General features: G+C 36.7%; 1 protein-coding gene across 1 annotated transcript in view; it reads left to right on the top strand.

Moving 5' to 3' along the window:
• The window catches only part of PLCL2 (phospholipase C like 2), a gene marked incomplete at its 3' end in the record, with an annotated part of 106,061 nt that overhangs the window by 63,755 nt on the left and 18,715 nt on the right, over positions 1-23,591 (top strand). The window contains exons 3-4 of the mRNA XM_082015633.1: positions 1,677-1,880; positions 18,846-18,921. Of these exons, the coding sequence (XP_081871759.1) occupies positions 1,677-1,880; positions 18,846-18,921 (280 nt within the window). The remainder of the gene's footprint in view (positions 1-1,676; positions 1,881-18,845; positions 18,922-23,591) is intronic.

Below are 23,591 nucleotides of genomic sequence, written 5' to 3'. Positions count from 1 at the left end.
GGAAGAAAAAAAAAATGTGCAGCCATGAGTTCAATGGTTTCTCTAAATCTGTGTACAAATAGCTAGGCTTCTTTCTTCCATGTTAGGTACTACATTACTGTGACAAAAACCGTTGTAATGAAGTGTTGTTACATATTAATCACTGATAAAAGTATAACATGAGTGATTAAACTGGATGTGATGTTGCATGTTTAAATGGCTTGACAGTATGAGGGATAGTCTCTGGATAAACAGTTGGAAGTCCAAAGGCAAGAGTTACAGCTGTAGTTCTGTCCTGCCTGCCATTAGTTAATATATATGTTCCCTGGGTCCTTATTAACCTCTCTGTAAATTGTTGTTCATAATGGCATACCCATGATGTTTATCTCAAACAAAATCTGTTTGAATGGACTTCCCAGTGTCTGTCTTTTCAACTGTGGAGTTATTGTGTCATTAAGGTGTACTCGAGTTAATAAAAGTAGTTTCTGTTTCCTGAACGTTTACTAGATGCTACTAAACATTTACTTAGCGTTAAAGTACACTGTAAGTGACTGTAATAGATGCAATTTAGTATTTACATAATTTTGCGTAAATATGCTATACATACATATTTTGAAGTCTTCTTTGGGTATTTTGTCTCATAAAGAGACAGCAAAATATTTCACGTTTGATTCCTGTTTGCATTAAGGTTGACATCTCTGTAAGAAATTTGTCCACAATCGAGTCTTACCATGCCAAGCAAGATGGAAAATGGTTTTGATTAAAATTCAGATTTGTGTCAGATGCCCTCTTTGGGTAAGACGAGAGAGACAAGGAGCACTGAGCACATTTGTAACTTAAATATACCGTGTTTTTGGTTTTGTTTCCTATAGGAATATAAACTCCAGACCTGCCATAGATCACCAGCTCCCACTTGGTACAAAATGCCTAATTTCATTACAGTGCTAAAAATGTTCCTATCATGGAATTTCCGTGGCTACTTGGAGTCACATTGTATTTCTAATACTGGAAATTTTCTTCAAGTTTAAACATGTGGTTTTGTATTCTACCATATTGCATATCAAATACAACTATAATAAATTTTAGGGAAAGGTACAAAATTGGTTTTTATATAGAAGTACCTTAAAAATTCACTTAAGTGTGATTCTGTGATAGGAATGCCATCGGTAATGGAGTGCTGGGTTTCTGAATCACACCAAATGGGAGCCAGCAGATCCACAGCACGTCTGGACTGTAGTTCAGGTATGTTTAAAATTACAAATGGGCTGAATTCCTCCTTCCACTTCACTTTGCTTATTTGTGATGTTCAGCACCTAATATTTTGTTTCTATTGGTGGCATTTTAAAAATTACTTTGAAGTGTCTTTTAGAATTTTTCGAGATATATAACCAGTATGTTTTAGAATTCATTTGTTTGCATGGTTAATTTTAGTAGTGGTAGAGACCAGAGATACTTGTCTAAATAGATCTTTTTTTTTTTCCTGTGGCAAGTATTGAATTCTGTTTGAATTTTTAACATTTTTGGTAAAATATATGTGTAATATTAATTGCGTTGGAAAACTGCCAGTTCTTCCGGGAAAAGCTGTGGTAATTCTACATTGTAGCTCAACTATAACAGGGAAATATTTTATCCTGAAAGAATGAGACATTAAAATTCATATTTAACTGTAAAGGAAACTCTTTCTTTCCTTTTTGCAGAATGCAGTAGTTTCATTCAAAGAATTATGTGGCCTCTCTCCTGTAGCAAATCTTATGCAGTGCATTTTGGCAGTGTCTACACGCTTGGTTGGGCCTGATAATACACCCTTGGTAGTACTGAATCTCAATGATCAGTATCCGACTATGGAGCTCCAAGGGATTGTTCCAGAGGTCTTGAAAAAGATTGTAACAGCATATGACATGGTGAGTAGTCCTTTGTGGCTCTTTTATATGCTATTTGAAAGACTTTTTTTTAATAATACACAGTACCATGCCGGTTTTGAAAGGTCATTTTAACCTGTGACTTTCTATTTCATGCTTCATTACATGTGCTTGAAAGACATTCCCATGAATGTACAGCAACTGATAGTGTTTTCATATTGGGTAAAACATAGAGATTAATACACTGCATGCAAATCCGTAAGTGTTTGTACACTTCAGAAGGCAAAGTGGTTATAATCAAGAGAATTTAACATGAAGAGGATGTATTAATTTACCTGTTTTGCAGTAACTTGAAACTTTTGGCTTATATATAAACCTTTTACATTAACTTGCTACTTTACATTTTCCAGTTTGTGGACCTTGATTTCTTTTGGCTTTGACTCAACATAGACTAGAAAAACGTCAGGAACTGCTTTTAGGAATTGTAGTTTTATAAGCTCCTTGAAGTGTTAAACTCTACACATACTTTTTCATTTTCCTTTGCTATATCTTTTTTATAGGTCCAATTTTTACATCTGTAAGCATCTGTAATGTTAACTTCAGCCCTTATACTTCAGTAAATATGTAAATGGTTTCTTAAGAGACTGGAGATTAAACATTTAACAAGAAGGAAGAACTAATACACTGAGAAATACTGATTTACACCTGCCTTGCATTAATTTAAGTATGGAAAAAAGATCCAGATGAGTGTGATTTGAAATGTCCTCCTTACTTCTGCTGAAGTAATCTGGCACAGATTAATTGAACATCTATTTATTTATTTAATGATTTCTTTAATTTGATACATCATCTGACAATAAGTAAAGGTTTCTAGGATAATTTTGCATTATTTTTTTCTGCTAAAATGAGAAACCTCACCTGGAAGGATCAAGTCACTGTTTTAAAAACAGTCTTTGCTATTTAAAGAAAGAAAATGAAGGAAAAGAACCAGTAGCCCAGTTTCATATAGATCTTTTAAACTGCTTTCTAAAGAAAAAGTAGCTTTAGAGTAATGCTATACCAAAATCCAAAAAGCACTCATTAGAAATTAGCAACTTAGGTAGAGTTTGTGTAGTTCAGTGATGATGTAAATACAACAGAATTTGATTGAAACGGTAGCACAGTTACAAGAAGATAGTGGTATATCCTCTTAATGGTAGCTTATAAGATACCACTGTAATTAGGATGCAAACAAGCTTGGTTATTGTGATTACACCTGTAACATGTACGTAATGAAGTTTTGTCTTGTTGATGGACATGCAGTTTGTTCTGATGTGGTAATGCTGCTTGTTAGTTATTAAGATATTCCAGTTACTTAAAACCTTTTTGTAAGTCTGGATTAAATTTTTTCTTTGAAGGTCACCTAGATAGAGGTGACTCATGACTCCATAAATCTTCCCAATCCAAGTTTGGTTTGCTCTTTGTCTCTCACATATGTTTTTTCCTCCCACATCCTGTAATCTAGAAATCTATACTTTAGAAATATATACTTAATTTTTATACATAAAAATAATAGAATATTTATTTAGTGTCATGTTCAAAGCATTTTTCCATTTCCTCTTCCCTAAGGGATAAAGACCCAGTTTCAAAGAAAGACAAAGAGTATGATAGTGCTTCTAGCTCTAAATTATATTGAAGATAAGTAAAAATTAAGATTATTTTCATGAAATAAAACTTATAGATTAAAATAGCGAGATGCATTTCAATTTGTGAGACTTTGATCTTGCCAATACTCTGTGCAGTTTGAAAAAGGGTTTTAAGCAGTTAAAATCTGTAGGGTATACTGGAAAATGAAGTTAACCATGGGAGCCATATTGGTAACTCTTGTTTCTGAAATCCTTTCCTCAAGGAGAGGAGGAGATGTGAAGCTATTTAGCTCCTATATTGATATTTGCTATAGGGGCAAATGTTTAGAGTCTGATACTATCATAGATAATGTTCTCTTTGTGTGTTTTTGGTGTAAATTAATACGGTGAGTCCTCAGAATGACACGTTTTATCTCAATGGTTGGTTTTGGCTTGGTGATTTTTTGACATGATTAATTAACAGGTGGGTGTAAAATTCAGCTTAATAATGGAAAACCTTATGCAGAATTAAGAAAGGGCAGATGGATTGGCGAAGTAATGATTACCTCCTTGTCTTATTTTCTGCTGTCTTAGGCCTTAATATAGGTCAAAATTATATAACTCTCTTCTTCCAGTGTGTCAAGTACTGTAAGTATGAAATCATGTTGGTAACAGAGATTGTGATAAATGTTTATTAAATAAACCTTGATTAGTACCATAAATGCCTAGGCTGTGTGAATTCTCAATGTGACACACGTAATGATACTCTCAAAGTACTGCTGTTTCAGGATCACGATATTGGCTAATGAAGGGATTCTTATTTGTCAGAAATACTCTCCTTCTTATAAAATGACAATAAACATGAAAAGCAATATTCAGACAACATTTTTAGTTACTCAGAATTTGTTTACATTGGGAGTGCTTAAAGGATTCATCATTGCTCTGTAAAGTGAGAATGGCTGTAAAACAGTGGAACAGTCAGTCCACATTGAAATAAAGAGCGCAATACTGCAGGGGCACATGTAAGGGTGAGAATTTCTTCAGCGTAGCACAGGTACATATATTTTTTAAAGAAACAATGAGGCAAATGATAAGTTAATTAGCATATCACTAGATACTTGGGTTTTTTACATGTAAACAAATAGCACAATGCTTTCTTAAATTGTCAGCATTCACTACTACATTAATGGAAGAGCTATAAGTGGTAAAGGCTAGTACTATTCATGTGTTAAAATATTCTGATTTTGAATTTAATGAGTAATTTGTCACCAGCATTATTGAAACCAGAAGTTCACCCAGGAAGTAAAAAGATCTTTTGCTTTTATCTATGCTATAGGAGCTGGGCTGTCTTTTCAGAATAATGAAAAACAAATGTAACTAGGAATTTTTGAAAAAGGCAGAAGTTTAAGTTGTGTATTTTTCTCTACCTTCTCCATGCTCCTGAGTATTTTTCACCCTAACATCTTTTCACTGTTTAACAATGTTTTATTTTTCCCTCTCGTTCATGAACTTCAGCTTCCTTTATGTGATACTTCAGCATGCACTCTGTTGGTGTCATCACACCCATCACTGATCAGTGCTGCAGACTGAAGCTTGGAGTTAAGGCAAGTGCCTCTTCCACACCATTGCATGTTTTTTTTTAAATGTCTTATAACCTTTAACATAAACAGTAAGTAAGCCTTAAAAAGTTGTGCTATGGCAAGAGAAAAAAAAATTATCTCGTCCTAAGTCTGCAGCATTATTCAGTGATGAGTACAATAGCACTGTGAAGATATGCTAGAGGATCATGCAAATGAAGCCAGATACTGTTGAGCATTTGACTGTCTCTGCCCATAGTGGAGGATGAAGTGTCCTATCTGATGAAGATAAGGTTTTCTGAACTTTTCAAGCAGGCATTTACTTCTAAGAGGAAAACTAGCAGAGAACTGTACCTATTTGAAAGAAGATAATTAATGCTGCTACAATAATTAGGATTAAATATTATTAAATCCTAATTAGATAATGCTGCTAGATCCTTTTTTTCACAGTTTCTGGTGATGGTTTTTTTTTAATGTGGAGATTATGTTGTAATTCAAAATGTCTGCAGACGACAGTATAGGAGGTCTGTATTTGATTCAAATGAAGTCAAACAAGATGAATAAATTCTTTATACAAACCCTAGGGATAGGCTGGAGAGCAGGGCTGTGTTTATTGGTGGTAGGGGTTGTGAGATGGTGAAAATGAGTGGTATTAAAATACAGCAAAGCTTGTGAACTGGAAAACAGCATATGACTGGTGATTAGTAGCTCTGTAGTAAGCTTCAGTCTGGTTACCTTATTGTTGGCTCATTTTAACTACTGACTCAATACAGCAGATTGCATATGCAGTCACATGGAAGTTAACTTAATGTTATGGATTTGCAAATTTGGACGATGATATAAACTAAACATGATAGCCGGTACTTTTAACGTGAACATGTCCATCCCATTGAGAAGTAGATAGTTGTAGTGTTGTAGACTGGACTGGTACTAGTAGGGCTTATTAAAAGACTATCTAGAAAGGACTGATTGTCCAGGTTTCAGTAAAATGTTAATAGTCCTCTCATACTTTGGCTACTGCTCAAAACCGTAAATATTCTTTACTTTTAAAACTCATCTTGATATCAGTATAGATGAATTGAGTGGGGCATTTCTCTGTTGGGCATGTTGGACTGAAGCTCATAATTCTGAAGAAAGCACAGAATATATCCATTGCCTCTTTCACAGGGCCTAAAAAAATGATCAACAGATCTATTTTGAGTTATGCTTAGCTCGTAAAATCTGTATTAATTAACTTGTTGGTGTAGGTCCTTGGTTATGGTTACTTTGCAAATACAGGAAGAGGGATTTCAGTCATTCTGAATGACTGTGGTTATAGAATTGTATCTTGAGAGTACCAATAGGTGAAGGCTTTTCTACTTATCTCAGTTTACTAATATGCCAGAGTTACTCAGTTAAGAAGCCTTTGTTCCACAAATTACCCTTTGAGGCTGCAAACTTGTGGGGTAACAAAAAAATACTAGATCCAGTGCTGGTAATTACCAGTTGATCTCCTAAAATGGAGTGATAGGAATAGGTTACTTGTGTAACTTTCTTGTGATCTAAATACTCAGTTTCTGATTGTGGCAGAGAAGGCTGAGTTCAAGATAGTCACCAATCCCCTGTAATCCAACTCAATCTTTGGATCTCATGGGCTGTTAAAACACATGATAGCATCTGACCACTTTCTGCTTTGTGCACCTGAAGAAAATCCATATTTTTCCATCTTATACCTTTTCTGAGGAATATGCGACTGGCATAGACTGTGATAGCTGTGTTCTGTTTCCTGGTTGGTTCAGAATGTTGTTCTTGAGACCATGTTTTCTAGAGTCCACCTCCATGGTAGTTCCATGTTACAGTTTAACTCTTAGCATCATCTGGCTTATAAAACAAAGAACTTAGGCTTTGCACAGAAGAGTGAAAAGCTATTATCCCTTGCTTTTATGCTTAAGAGCATAACTACATAAAAATAAGGAACCATGTTAAAACAAAAAGGTAAGGGAAGCAGTCTGAAGAACAGACATCGTAGACATTCTAAAGATACCACACAGGGGGCTTGAAGTAAATATGTACTACTTACCAAAAAACACTTGAGGAGGACAACAAGGAGGTGGTGCTGTTTAAAAGAAGGTGGCCTCTTCCAAAAAGCTGGTCACATGCAAATGAGGAAGATAAGATAGATATTTAACCCTGCCGTGGTTCAATAAAAAACATAAGAAAGCCGACAGTGAAGAACTTCAGGAACAACCTGCACAGACTTAATAGTAACTTCTTTTCTGAAAATATCAGAAAAAGGAAGACTGTCAAAGAGTGTGTATGACTACTAGTTGATCAAAGTATGAAAGGAAAAGAAATAAAGTCACAACACTAAGTTAGTTTTTGCATCCATTTACCTGTGGAGATTAAGGTTTCATATGAAACGCTTCTTTATGAAGGACTCATTGGAGAATTCATCTCTAACTGAAATGCCAATCTAAGATATTACACAGGAAAGGCATAATGAGAAAAAAATTACCAGCAAGAGGTGATACTCATTCAAAGATTCTGAAAGATGTCAAGAGTTGAAATATCCAAACTGCTAATTGCTGTGTGTATCCTCTCACTTAAAACTGAATATCAAAGTTGTTAGTGCGCTGCTAGTGTTTTAAGAGGTTTCCAGGGAAGATCATGAATTTACAGATCAGACAGGCTGACATCTGTACTGTGAAAATGGGTAGAAACTGTTTTGAAGAAGAAAATTAGAAGAAACATGGAGAAACACGTTGTGTTGGGGAAGAGTCAGTGCAGCTTTTATAAAGTGAAGGGGTTGTTAATCTCTTGGAGTTCTTTGAAGTCAAGTTGTGTGGAAGATTAGTCTGGTTGTATTTTCCAACAGCATTTTACAAAGTCCCTTTTGAAATGCTCATATTAAAACTAAACTTTTTGCCCTTTAAAATTCTTAGCTCTTCTCCGATAACTGGAGCAAGTATTGAACTTAACCTGATGTTCCAACAGGAAAAGAACTATTAAAGACAGTTGCTTCTGTTGATTTTTGCATTAGGGATTGTTTTTCCAGTAAGTGGATTAGAGATAGTAGGTATAGCTCCAAAAACTTTGATCTAGCTAAAATAGCTAAATACTCTTGAAGATGTATGACTTAATGACGTCCCCAGATTTGCAAAGATCATCAAGATGTGAGGTATGTTTAAACAACTTTCTCAGTCTTAGTGGTGGTTTGTTACAATGTGTGTTAAAACAGTAAGTTTCAGAGTTGGCAATATAAATGCAATATTTAAATACCAATAGCACACACTGTCTCACTATTTCCATTATTGCCTCTGGCTTTGTACAGTATATTTACTTTCATTATCAAGTCTCTGCAGAGTTAGAACTGTCTTTATTTAGGTAATAAATGGATACAGTTCAGTGGTGAAAAGATCTAAGGGAAAACATACATCATTCATTGCAATTTAATATTGCAAATAGCCCAGGTAATGATTTTTGCCATGTTAAATGAATTATAATAATTGTAGATCCTGGTTTTTGAGATTAATTTAAAAAGTTACTGATTGTGTATTTGTTAGTCTGTCACAAAAACTGATGGAAAAAGTATTGATAGAAAATCTAGTGAACAGCTTGGGCAGTTTCTTCAAAAAGAGTTACGTTGTTTATTATCAGTTTTTATTTTCCTGGTTTATAACAGGACAGTCATTCTAAACCAAAGGTTGCAATTATGCTTCCAAAAACAGAGCTGCAGATGATAACCCCAGTTTATGTTCAGCTTTTCAGTCCACAAGGGCAGAAACAAACATCTAATTTTGGATATCTGGACTCCAGTGCGAAATGTTGTAAAGTATGAGCTGTTTTGCATTGATTGAAAAGCTCTGATAATGACAACTTGATTCTTATGGGAAATGAAGATTTCTTCATTTTTTGTTAAGAGCATGAATGGTGAAGCGTTTTGTATCCTCTCATTAACCCCATTATGGCTAATGGCTGACTCACAGTATTCATAAGAGCACAAAGCAATACAACTACTTAGGAAGAGGAGTTCATCTAGCTTACTGTCCTGTTTCTAATGTAGTCCAATGGAATGTTTATGGAAGAGCATAAAAATGAAGATGCACAACAACTTCTCTTAAATGTACTCCATATTTTCAATAGTAGTTTCCTTTCTCAATAAATTCTTAATCTTCAGTTTGTCGTCTTGACTCCTTCTGTGTGAAAAAATTGTGGTTATTGGAACTGTTACAGTTTTAGTTTCAAAAAATAACACTACCTATTAATTTTTTCACAAGGATGATAAATTTCTACTTCTTTTTACAGATATAAGATATTTTCCTTTCATATATATGTGCTTCCTTACTGTCCACTTTATGGTCCACTTTCTACATAGTGTTTTCATTCTATCAGTGTTAGTTTAAAAATTATGGAAATAATTTTGCTGTAACATCCAGAGTGTCAGGAAAGCAAGGAAGATGTTGGATTTAAAAGAGTGTAATGTAATTATGTGCATAGTTTAGAAGAGAGCTATTGATTATTTACTCTGTCTTCAACCTAGTCTTCCTCAAAAATTTCACCCATGAGGAATTAAGAAAGAACGTAAGACTTTTTAATGGAGAACTTGTGGACTGTTTGTTCCTTTGGTAAATTTTCTTGAACTGTGGGAAATCTAATTCATTTTGGGATACTGCAGAATTAAGAGCAGATGATGTCTTATTTTTTCTTGGGCCTACAAGAATTAGTTTTGATAAGTGGATTTCATCTCTTATGCTCCTGCACTGCATTATGGCATAATCTCAGCTTGCTTCTTTCTGAAGACAAAGTGTTCCATGTATGTGTCTCCTAGAACATAAAACATCTCAAAAAGAGGTGAGAAAGGAAAAGAAGGCTGAAAAAGTGAAACCATGAGCCCATTCATATGTTTTTCCCACTTATGGGGATATACTGCCACTGTCAATTAGCTGCAGCATTACGTTTATATCATCATATGCCATTGAGTTCAGGAAATATAATGGAAATTTCCTCTGCATTTGTCTTGGAAGAGGACAGTGTTTTACAGTCTAAATGGAAATGTCATGCTTAATGACACCATAATATATGATACAAGTTATGGTTGAGGGAGGTGATCCTTCCCCTCTATTCAGCACTGGTGAGGCTATGCCTGGAGTACTGTGTCCAGTTCTAGGCTTCCCAGTACAAGAGAGACATGGACATACTGGAGAGATTCCAACAAAGGACCACGAAGGTGATGAAGGGACTGGAGCATCACTCCTATGAGAAGAAGCTGAGAGAGCTGGGACTCTTCAGCTTGGAGAAGAGAAGGCTTGGGGAGGATCTCATCAATGTGAATAAGTGTCCAAAGGGAAGATGCAAAGAGAACAGAGCCAACTCTTTCCAGTGATGCCCAGTGACAGGAGAAGAGGCATGAAATGACACTCGGGAGGCTCTGTCTGAGCATCACGAAAGACTTTTTCAATGTGAGAATGACTGAGCATGGGAATAGTATACCCAGGGAGGTTGTGGAATCTCCATCCTTGGAGTTCTTCAGAAGCCATCTGGACATGGTACTGGGCAGCCTGCTCTGGATGGCCCTGTTTGAGCAGCGGGAGTTGGACCAGATGACCTCTTGAGGTCCCTTCGAACCTCAGTGACTCTGTGTTTCTACGCTGAATTTATTTTCTTGCACAGTGTCGTGGTTTAGCCCCAGCTGGCAACTAAGCACCACGCAGCCGCTCGCTCACTCTCCCTCCCACAGTGGGATGGGGGAGAGAATTAGGAAAAAACTCGTGGGTTGAGATAAACACGGTTTAATAGGACAGAAAGAAAGAAGGGAACAATAATGATAATACCAACAAAGGAATGTACAAGAACAAGTGATGCCCAATACAGCGATTGCTCACCACCCCGTGATCGACAGCCCGTCCCCGAGCAGCGATTTCCGCCCCCCGGCCAACTCCAGTTTATGTACTGGGCATGACGTCGGATGGTAGGGAATATCTCTTTGGCCAGTCTGGGTCAGCTGTCCCGGCTGTGTCCCCTCCCAGCTCCCCGTGCACCCCCAGCCTGCTCGCTGGCAGGCCAGCACAAGAAGCTGGACTGTCCTTGACGGCTCAGCAACAACCCAAAACATCAGCACATTATCAACAGTTCCTCATCCCAAATCCAAAACACAGTCTCACACTAGCTTCTGTGAAGAAAACCAGCTCTATCCTGGCTGAAACCAGGACACACAGTTGGAGAAATAGTTTCTAATTTAGACAATATGTTTTCTAAAAGCTTTGTTTTCTTACCTCGGTGCTTTGGACTATACATGGATAGTAGAAAGATCAGTTGTTGTTCTTCATTACAGAGCAGCTTTGAACTGTCTGGAAAAAAACACACCTGATTTTTATCATAGTGATCTATGAGGATCAATAAGATATTATTATTGATTTTTGTCTTGAGCCAGAAAGCTCAGTTCTAAACATTTCTATGGATTAGAGATGTCAGCTTTACTAAAATACTATGTGTACCTAGTATCACAGAGGTGGGAAGGCACCCCTGGAGATCGTCTTGTCCAACCGCCTTGCTTAGAGCTGTGTAGGTAGAGCAGACTGCCCAGGACCGTGTCCAATTGACTGCTGAATTGCACCAAGAATGGAGACTCCACCACCTCTCTGAGCAACCTCTTCCAGTGTTTGACCACCCAAGATCCCCACTGAGCCTTCTCTGCTCCAAGCTGAAGTCCCAGCTCTCTTAGCCTCTCCTCATATAAAAGACACTCTAGCCCATTCAGAAATCATCTCTCCGGCCCCTGGTGGACTCTCATCAATATGTCTGTGTCTCTCTTTTACCGTGGAGTCCAGACCTGTATGCAGCACTGCAGATATGACCTCCCCAATGCTGAACAGAGGGGAAGCATCAACTGCGCCAGTCTTTTGGCGATGCAATTCCTTAGGTATGTTCAACTTGTTGTCCACCAGGGCACCCAAGTCCTTTTCTCTGAAGCTGCTTTCCAGACAGTCAGCACCCACCCTGTACAGGTGCGTGCATGGCGTCATTCCCTTCCAGGTGCAGGACTCAGCACTTCCCTTTCTGACGTTCGTGGGGTTCCTGTCAGCCCACTTAGCCAACCTGTCAAAGTCCCTCTGAGCAGCAGCACACCCGTCTGCTGTATCCACCCTCTTCCAAGTTCCTACCTTCTGTCAACTTGATGAGGATGTGCTCTGCCCCGTCATCATCCAGCTGACAAAGGAAGACATTTTAACAGTAGTGTCAACCCCTGGGGCACACCAGTGGTGACCGTCTTCCAGATGGACTTCATGCTGCTGAGCACACCGCTTTGAGCCTGGCTGGTCTGCTAGATTTCAGTCCACCTCACCGCCCACTTATCTGGCCTCGACTTACTTCCTTAGTTTGTCTGTGAGGATGTTACAAGAGGCAGTACCTCTCTCAAGCCCCAATAAAGTCAAAATAAAAAACATCCACTGCTCTCCCATCCTCCATCAAGCCAGTCACCTCATCGTAGGTGGCTGTCAGGTTTTTGATTTCTGATTTCCCCTTTGTAAACCCATGCTGACTTTTCCCAATCACCTTCTTGTCCTTCATGTGTTTGGAAGAGGTTTCCAAGAGGATTTACTCCACTGGGGATTGAAGTGAGGCTGACTGACCTGTTGTTCCTTGGTCTTCCTTCTTCCTCTTCTTGTAGATAGGAATGAAATTTCCTTTCTTCCAGTCCTCAGGAACATCCCCTGGTTGCCATGACCTTTCAAAGATAACTGAGGATTGCCTTGCAATGACATCAGTTTGCCCCTTTAGGACTCATGGGTACATCCCCCATATGTGTCTCTCCCTTTGATGAAGTTGTCATTAAACAAGAGTCAGTGTATCTATTGCTAATGAATACCTTCTTTACATAACATGATTTACTCAACTCATGGACTGGCTGTGGTCTTTCAGTGTTAATTTCTAAAATTTCTATGGAATTTGAAGAAAAACTTTTTTAAAAAATTAGTAAAAATCTGTTCTGCTGGGGCTTTTGCAGGTTTTTTTCTGTCTCATCACTTGTCAGTAGTAGTCGTCCAGAAAGTTGTATTCTCTGAAAACTGTTTGGCTGTCTTTTTTCAGTTGTCTTTTCGATGCAGTTTAGCAAGGTATTCTTCAGATATTTTAAAGCTCTACTAAGAGGTCTTCTGGAAGACTGTAACTTGAACCTGGGACCGAGAAAAGTATATTGTCCCTTATGTTAAAGTAATTGCAAAGTAGCACCTTAACAGATTTCTTTGCTGTATATCACTCCTGTTTGAACTTGAGGACCCTTTAGTCTTAAAAACTGAGTAGCACTGATCTAGTGGTGCTAGCAGTCTCAAGGGTGGTAGATGTAAGGTTTTTATCACTTCATTGTGTTTTGAGCTGAGCTCAGTAATGTGAACATGAGGCACCTGCTTATTAGAAGTCCACTTCTGTTGTTTATGGTGGTACTGGTTAAAAGTTGGACATTTCAGAATGCTTTCAGTGTGGTGTCCACACCATTAGAACAGTTCATTTGAGTTCTGAGGTTTAATATGAGTTTACAATCTGATTTTCCAGTCATTTCCTTCCTTAGTGCTATAGCACCATTCTTCTCCAGCAGAAAATCAAAGGTGGTATGTATAGTTCAGAACAACTCTTTATGTAACTTCAAAGCAAGCTGACCATGGCAGTTGTCACTGAAAGGACTATGAACAATTTTTCTGCTTGTTCCCGTGCCATAACAAAAACGCCTCCTGGTGCATTGACATTGAATACTGGACTATTTGGGCACAGCTTATACATAAATTTAATTAGAACTGACCATATTTTGTTTGAGTTCCTGGTACATATCATGGGTCTTAAGAATAGAAGTGTTTATATGCTGTCCCTACCAGAGTTCCTTTCCTTGCCATTATTGCTTGTGGCAATGGTAGCAACTTCTGACCCTCTCTGGGTCACACACATCTTTTGAAATGGTGCAGATACTATCAACTGTTTATGTATTGTAGTTTGGGATGCCCTGTATTTGGTTTTGTTTTTTATGAAGTGCTATTTACTATTAGTGTTATTTGTACTGTTCTGGACTTAATAAAATATCAGGAAAATGCAAATTATATTTTTATTACTACTGTTAAGAGTACCAGTTTGGCCACTGAATACTAAACTGTTTTCAGAAATGGTGTAGTTTGTGGTCTCAGAAGTATATCTAATATGCTGAGATTTGAGACAAAGGAGAAGATAAGCATCATTTTGTGGAGAGAGCCATTTTAATAAAGATTTGGTTTATACTTATTGTAAGTATGGTTTCAGTTTTTACTGTTGGCATGTAGGTCTAACAGTATTGGCAACACCTATTCACAGATTTCAAAATGTAAATGTGTAGCGTGCTTGCTAAAAATAAAGTTCATCTTTGGTGTTGCAACTCTGTCAGTGAAGGTATTTTCTCCCACTGAGTTTTATCAGCCAGACACAGTTTATCATTGGCTGTTTTTTCCATTTTAAAATGCACTTGATGTCTCTCTTGGTGTGCTACCAGCCAGTTCCACATGCAGAGGACTTAATAAATCCTGGGTTTTTTTAAAGATTTCTTTCTTAAGGTCTGCATTCTTTATTAAATGTGATGTTTTAAAATATTTAGGGTTGAGTTCGGTCTATACCTTTTCCCTAAGTTGGGGACATAAACGGGATGTTTTGTCTTCTACCAGAAGACCTGTCTTCATGAGCCTAGTAGAAATAGATCTTCACTTGTTCAAATTCAGCTGAAATTGAGTGAATGATCTCAAATACGTGCATGTGTACCTACATGTGAGCGCTTATATACATGCATAGACATACATAGTGTTAGTTCATAGCACCTATCTCTCTCATAAAACAACAAAACAGACATAACAAACCTTTGCAATATAAAAAATAAGCCTAAAGGGTAGTCTAGACATGTATATTCTTTTTTTAGTTTTCTGTAACTCTCTTTGAATGAGAGTTCTATTTTGCTGAGAAAGGGGATAGATGTATTTTTTAAGTATATGATTTTTTCACTCGGTTTGTGAAGACACAGTCACGTAAGTGGTGAATGGTACTGTTAGCAGCACAGTTCCATCAGTTTGAAGCAAGAGTTGTTTTCATTTCTAACCATTGTCATCATGCTTTTTAAGGCAGGGACAATATATAATAATACACGTCTCTAATCCTCACTGGGAACTCTGGAGTAATTGTTTAGTGTTTATTTCTAAAACCCCTTAAGAATAATTTAAATTTTTTTTTTAACGTCTTTCCTGACGTTTGTCCTTTTGTTGGAATTACTGACAGTTTTTCTGATAAATAGGTTAAATGGTTGCATGATTTAAGAAATAGAGTTTGACGAACAGATCAACTGTCATCCTGGCCTCTGCAAAAATTTGGTGACTTCATGGCTCATAAAGCATGCCATTCCTTATTTCCCATTTTCCATTGGCCAAAAAAACAAAAGGAAGATAGTCCAGTATGTAGTGAGTACCAGAGCACTTCGCTGGTCATATGAAGATTGGCATGGGGTTGAGGGAGAATTTAATTTCTCATTTTGCTGCAGCCATAGTGTTTTTCACACTGAAGCTCCTGCTTACTCATCATTTTCTACTTCGCTTTGATACCAGCCACACACATACATACAAGAATCATTTGGATCAGGCTAATTTTCTGTTTAAATATAACCATTTATACTCAGTTGTTCCATATGCTGTGTCTACCAAAAGTCTTTCAGTCTCTGTTAATATCTACATGAATGTTTTCTATGATGTTACAGTTTTGGCTTGAACAACAGAAAGAATTCACATGTTCAAACACTCCATAAGAGTCATTTAACAAATAGCTGAATACATACTTAAAGGTGGCTGCATGGTGAAGAGCAATATAAGAATAAAATTACGAACTAATACTATTACTCTATTATTTAAACACTACTAAAAGATGACACCTACTCATGCATGCAGCGTAGTGCTCCCATTGTTTCATTAGTGAAGGGCATCAACAAAATTGGGGTGTAGCATATTATTGATTGAATGGTAGTGGCAATCAACCCCTGAATTATTGCTTGCTCAGCCAGTTTTGCTTTAGTGGTGCTGTTAAATACAGCTTTGTATGTACTTTAGAGACCAAAGATAAAGGAAGAAACTGTTACTGGCCTTGGTAATATAAAAATTGATATTAGAGTAATTTCTGTCACATGAAATGCATTGATATTTTTCTTCAAAAGTTCCGAAGAGGGTGTTAACTTTTGATCTGAGAGTGTTTAGGGAAAGCAACTTTCCATACCAAAACTGCGAAATACTAAATCTGCACATTATTATAAACTCTTCAATATTAGCCTTGCTGTGATGAAAGAGCACTAATACAGTGATTAGTTTCATTTCCTTTCTTCTGCAGAACTAGTACAACTTTCTTGCTTTGTTGATACAGAAAGTCAACAAAGAAGCAGTGATGTAAGCATTTTTGTCTTTGAATTCTCTTATTTCTGAAGGTCAGTGCAGTGTCTCAAAGTTTTCTAATCTGCTGAGACTTGTTCTCCACTATTTCTAAATTATCTGATGTGCATGTAGAATATATTTTATGAAGGAAACAGAGCAAATAGAGACATTCTGTGTCTGGAATAGGACCTAACTGAGATGACTTAGAAATTACATTATTGTACACATGGGGTCAAGAACACAGAATAGACTAACATAGGGCAGCTGCAGTATTTCTTACAGTTCCTGCAGAACAAATACCTTGAATTGGTACAGCAGCACAATTGGTCTCTCTCTTTTATAAACTCCAATCTAAAAAGTTCTCAAATGAAAGGATTCTTATTAACAGAGAATCCCACTGTAGTCCGTATTATTGTGTATTAGCATCCTGACAAAACAAGAGCCATACATGCCCAGCACTTCATTTTTCAAGGTGATTTTCAATGCAGCAAAAGCTCAGTGGAGGATGCTTTACAGTGTCCTTTCAGCTAGTTAGCAAAATAACATCAGTTATTGGAGGTGTATTTGCAATTGAAGGCAGCTGTGTTTTGGTTCTCTTCATTTAAGTGCATTACAGAAGCAATCATACATAGATATTGAAACAGGTAAAATCCTTGCCTTTCAAACAAATTTATAGTGGCTTCATTTCAATTTCTGAATACTATTCTAAAGACTGAATAGTAATGAAACATAGTGAAATGCAGCTTTCTTCCTGACAAATCAGGAATAGTCAGTTTGCAGTGCTCCCTACAGAAGCCTGTCTGTGTGAAATACAATATTCGCTTGTTTAAGTATGCTTTTCTTTAAAATAGTTATCTTCAATTTATCAGACCTAATTAGTAATAGACTTAATTCTATTTATAGGCATTTTTTGCTTGAGTGAACATTGTTATTTATATTCAAAGAACAATCCAGTTAAAATGGGTAAGCTAAAGTATTTTACTTGCAGCGTAGCAACCTGACCAAGTGATTTTTTTTTTCCTTATTTATTACAATTTGCATTTCTTTTTTTTTAAACTGACATAATATAAATCAGGATAAATAGATACTTTGAAATTAAATACAGATTAACTGGGATGTGAAGATTAAATTAAATTATCCAGTATGATGACCTCCACATACTCTAAAGTTGCTTGTTCACATGTTGTTTATATGTAGCATAAACTAAAAATTTTGGGGGTTGCATAATTTTCTTTATCGTTTTAAATCGAAAGAATAGAAACAGAACTAGAATTATTTTTAAATGCTTTGTCATTTACTTAAACCACATTTTGTGTAGCTGAAAATAATAGAAGTCTGTAGAGTAGTTTGCATCTATGCAGGTGTTCTTTCTCCTCACTTGCTTGCCCACTTGCTGTGATCAAAAATCTGAGGCTTACTTGCCTGCTTCTCCAAACTGATTTATGTGTCACTTAGAGCAATGATCAGAAAAACAGCCTCAATGTCACTCAAGTGATGTGTGATGAAGGACTGCTGTAGTCATACCTCTTAAAGTATTATTTCTCTGAGGAGGACTGCTAGTGAGGTTTGGGTTTTTTTTCCCTGTAACATGCAACGCTCCTGCTAATAACAGCAGTTGTGGTCTCCTAAGAAGAAGAAAGTTCCACATGAACACCCACATAAGTAACCTGTCAAACTGCAGTCATTGTTTTAGTGCTGAGAAATCCGTCTGCTTGAGTGGATGCCCAGAGGCATCAGTGGGTAAGGTGTGAAACAAAGCCGTTACTGCTGAATACATACCCTAGGCTGAAAAATCTGCACGGTTCCATCTTAATTGGTGTGCTTTCAGCTGAGCTTCCGTGAAAGACTTTTTGTTTAGAAAGATCAGGTAAAGGAATAATTAATTTTCCTCATCTTCCAGTACCAGCCTGGAGTGATTTGTTTTCCTCCATAGAGTTTTGTCTCATACATATGTACAGGTCAAGCCACAAAAAGGGAAAATGTAGAGGAACAAATCTGGAAAAGCAATGGAATGATCCCTAGGGAAAAAGGCAGCACTGGGTGGTGAGTGGTCATCATCATGAATATCAGAGTGAGTGAGGAAGAGGAAACCTGCATCCAGGTTATCTCACCCAAGCCACCAAAAGTGAATTACCTGGTAAATAGTTGTATAATTTCCACTTGCTTTCTTAGGCACTTAATTATGGAGTAGACATTTTACTTCAGTGTTCACAGATCCCAGCCCAAAAACATCGTATTTTTTATGTCTTCATGCCACATTTAGAACACTTCTCTGCCTGGTCATGACCAGGAAGATGAATGTATTCATTATGTTAACAACAAATACTAGATTATTGATTTGAGTTCAAGTTCAAGCATCTTTTAGAGATTAAAGGTTTTTGGTAGAAATTTAATTTTACTGATATTTTTGTATATTTTAATTTATTTTCTCTACAGATGATTCAGACCATCAGGACTCTAGTTGAAAATACAGATAGCTTATATGAGAAGATAGTACAGTGTCAGAGAGCAGGTAAGTACAAGCTGTTTTTTAAAAATGTTGTAAAGAACTTACTGCATTTTTTGTTATTTCCCAAACCTTTTAATCGAGTTTGTTTATTCAACAGTAGCAAAAAAACCCAAACAACAACAGAAAGAGATTATTGTAATTTGGGCATGTACAGTAACAGTGAAAAGGACATTTCAAGTAATAGAAATTGAAGATCCATAGAATTACAGCTTGGCTTTGGAAATCATGAGTATTTTATATATGGACAGCAGCTTGCCAATATAGTAATTTACACAAATGCAAACGCAGGATTACAGGAAAGAAAGGGGATTATCTTCTTTCACAATGAAATCTTTTAACCATTTACTCCTATCTCCTCTTTTACTATGTGAGAACTTCCTCTTTTTTGTCATGGAACCTTAATGTCTTCAAGAGCCTTGGCAAAGTACCTTGCCTTCTGATAATTACGTGATAGTAGTTCAGATCTTCATCCCTGCTCACTGCAGGGGGGTTAGACTAGATGACCTTAAAAGGTCCCTTCCAACCCAGGATTCTGTGATTCTATGATTCTGTCCCTGTGTTTCTCTGGATCTGTTGGATGGATACCCTCTGGTTCTGCGGATTTGTTAACATCTTATATATCTGGAGTAAAACTGATTTTGCAGATAGTTACCTGGCAGACTTTTCAAACCACATGGATGCAGAAAGTCTATTTTTTTAAACTTTGTTGTGACCTCTTGGACCCATGGATTGTCTGGAATTTTTCCCTTTTCTGGTACATATTTCAAACAGGTTGTGGAGTTAGTTCTCAATGCCTTCACAAAATGTCTCTTTTTCACCTGATACATTTTAATAGTTTTCTTATTTGAACAGGACTTTTGGGTGTTGAAGGTTTCCCTCTTATTTTGAATAGCATCTCTGACTTTGCTGTTCAATTATGCATGTTTTCTTTTGGTCTTTCTTAAGGATTTTTTAAACAATATTACAGATTTGCTCAGAGTAATGATGCATTACATTGTGCATCAGAAACAGGAAGTCTGCCAGAGAGTCAGTCAGTGTCTACAACCATGTCTTGCGTGACTCAGTAGGGACAGAAGCTTTTTATATACATTTTTATCTATCTGATATTCAGCATCTTGCAGCTCCCATCATCTTCCATGATTTTCTTCCATTCTTTGATCTGCTTCTGTGCTCTCCTATAAATGTCAGTCTCTTTTCTTGATTCTCTTTTTCCTGAAAAGAAAAAAATAATGCTCTTCCACTCTTACCCTTACTTTACAAACTCTTTTCTGTTAGCAGTGTCTTCCAACTCAGATCAGCAGCAGGAAGGCTTACCCACTCTGAATTTTGAGATCTCCCCTTTATTCACAGCACACATTCCTCAAACTCTGTGAACTTTAGTCAAACCACAGAGCTGTAAAAATACTTGAAGTTTTAATTTGTCCTATTTACTTCAAGCTCTCAAACATAACTAATCATAAATACCACGAGTGACAAAATAATATTTCACATATCTTGTTGGTAGATGCAGAGATTTATCTAAAATGTCAAACTCAAAGTGTATCATGCTGCCATAAGGACATCGTCTTGTAGACTTGTATGCTTACTTCTTGAATCATCTCCCATTTTTGTGGTGATAGTGTGCCATATTTTTTTACCTTCATCAGTGTCTCAAGCAGTTTAGATCCTTGGTTAGAGGTAAGGCAAAAGCTAATTTCCTATTTTACCTCATATTTTAGAATTGTTGCCCTTCAAATTGCTTTCTGCTAGCTCATACAGATTCCAGTAAACTTGCCTATGTCTGATTTTCTTGAGTTTTACAACCTTATTTTACATGAACTGCAGCTGGGTCCAAGAATCCTTTGTTTAAGAATGCTGAAGACAAAGCCCATGCTAAATAGCAGAGATTTTGATCTTATTTAAATGAGAAACTTCCAGCATGGTGACATAAGCCTAAGTATGGATTATGTAATAGAACCTGCTATTTAGGGCAGCTTTAGCCCTGCAGGGTCAAGGTACTTTTTAAGATGAATGAACTGAATTGAATTATCTTTTAAAATCAATTGTTTTCAAAGATTTTCTTATGACTAATTGATCTCATGATCTCAGTAGATGCTACTCTATTTAATTATGAGTGAAAGTTTATATGTTTTCCTATGTAGTTTCTTGATAAGGAAAACCAGAATTAATGCTCTTGTCTGGGCTTTTTTGTTCTATGGCTGAAAGAGTGAAGACGCTGCTAAAATAAGAAGAAATACTCAAGCTGCCAATAAGCAGTGAATTTTTGTTGTCATGAACAGGCTTATAAAGGAAATCTGTTAAATAGACAAAGTGGACTTGCTGAATTAAAGTTTTTTCTAACTTAAGTTTAATAATAAGATTTTTGGCCTTTCCTAAAATTAGGAACTAATTTTAAAATAAATGCACCATTATTTCTTACTTAGGTTGATAGCCTATTGAAAAAGCAATGATTCTTGAGATGGCTATTCCCAGAGTTCAGGTTCTTTGCTATTAATTTTCTCTAAGAACATTTAACTGTAAACTTCTGTCCCCATTTTGTTTCTTTAAAAATAAGCCATCTGAAAGAACTTACCTGTTTTCTTCATATTGGCATATTAATTTCAGCTCAACACATTCTGTTCTTAAGTAAATAGTTATTGAAAGCATTTTAGATACATTAACTTATGAAAAGATATGGGAACATGATACTACTTTGGTTCCCACTACTTCTCATTCTTTAACAGTGCCATTTATTTTGTGCTATTCAGACAGATAAAGATCCTGCAAGAAAACAGAATGTAGGTGCTAAAGAGAATTTGAAGAGAATCCAGTCCGTTCCCTTGATCTGTTTAAGACCTAAAGTGCTCCTGTATCTTCTCCAGAGTAAACATTTTGAATGTCCAGGTCACCTTACCCCATCCGTAGCCTCCTTTGTACCCAACTCACATCATTCTTGTACTTCTTGTTTGAATCTTCCATTGCATTCTTTTGCTTTATAACTTAAAAACTGCCTGAGCTCATCACTGGTTAAAAGAGGGAACCACACCTTAGGGGAATTCGTTTTGGTGTTCAGCAGTGGAAGCTCAAAAGAACATGTGATATTCCAAGTATTCATTAAATGATCAGAGGGGCAAATAATGATCAAACACAGTTTGCTGGTGACAAAGTTATTGAACATAGTCAAATGTAGATATGACTGTGAAACAGTAAAAAAGGATCTTGTGACACTGACAATTAGAAAACAAAGTCTGAAATGTAACAGCGGTAAATGAATGTGTGTAGAGGAAGAAGTAGCCTTGACAATATCTACAATAAACGGTGTCTATGTTTTCTGTTTTAATTGAGGAAATGAAATTACTGCATATAGTTCTAAAAGTGTCAATTTACTGCTAATTTCATGCATAAATATGTATTCCAGCACTGTGTGCTGATAATTCAGATTGCTTTTTTTCTATATGGTTTTAGAGGTATAACCTTCCCATGTTATCTGGGCAGCCAGAACTCTTGTTCGGGTTTTTATCTTATGGGATCTCAGCTACACTATCCCTTTCTCTGAGTTTGACCATTACAGTTTTGTGTACATAATTTTTCTGGCTGTCGTTTTGATGATGTCTGTCCCTATCTTGATTTCTCTACTTTTTCCTCGTTGTACGTCAGGCCTGAGCTGGTTTCACTTTTCTTGTGTTTGTTCATTTGGTAGCAAGATTTTCCACTGCCTGATAGATTGTCAGCCATCATCATGCATTCTATCATGTTGTCACACAGGCTCACTGTAAACATCCACCAGGCTACTTCCTTTGAATTGGTTTTTAAAATTATCCCACAAATATAGCTAGATTGACACATGCCCTCCTACCACCTTAACAAAAATAGTTTTCATTGCTTCCTTGTACTCCCCACTCTTTCTTTATCCATCTGTTCTCTTTTTTCCCCTCATACTTCAATTCTAAGTTGTTGGAGCAGGGACTGTCTTATTTATTCCATCTGTACAGTGACTAAACCAGCAGGGACTTAGTTTATTAAATAATGCAAGTAGTAAAAGACATAAAATGAGTACATTTTCTAACCTGTACTCTAGAGCAGTCCTTCAGAAGTGTCAGAAACAGGATACAGCTTCAAGAAAGGGAATATCCATCCATTCTGGATGCTGTCAAAGGTAAACAGTGCACAACAATATCCATTGGGAAAAAGTTATATGTGAGCTGCATGCAGAAAAAGGTTAGGATGTTGGCCATACAAGCACAGCAAATACTCTTTGTAGTTGAAAATTAAAGTAATAAAATCAGTTTTGTTCAAATAGCTATAACTCTCAGTTCCCCACTGTTACTGCTTAAGCTTTTCAGCAACACATTTACTGAGCTGTTTCTTTTACTATTTGTTCCTGTTACTTGCATTCTAAGTTGGACTTATGATCCACCAAAACAAAACATGTAAGATGCAGAAAAGGTAATATTCTATGTTATATGTTATGTACAGATTAGATAATCCATTAATAGAGGAAAAGAAATTGATCTAATTAAGTTTTGAGGAGCACTTTTGACTGGGTATAGAGGCATGCAACTGAGTTTTTATTTAAACAGTGAAAGGGAATGACTAGATCAGTTGTTCTCAACATTTTTGTAGTTAACCCTGACTTGAGAGAGAATTTGCAGTGTTCATGGTCTGGAAACTGTGGATACACAAGTCCAGCAGGA

Source organism: Phaethon aethereus, assembly GCF_964289735.1.
Source record: "Phaethon aethereus genome assembly, chromosome: 2".
In the NCBI taxonomy this organism is placed as follows: domain Eukaryota; kingdom Metazoa; phylum Chordata; class Aves; order Phaethontiformes; family Phaethontidae; genus Phaethon; species Phaethon aethereus.
This window is presented reverse-complemented; position numbering and strand designations above follow the sequence as displayed.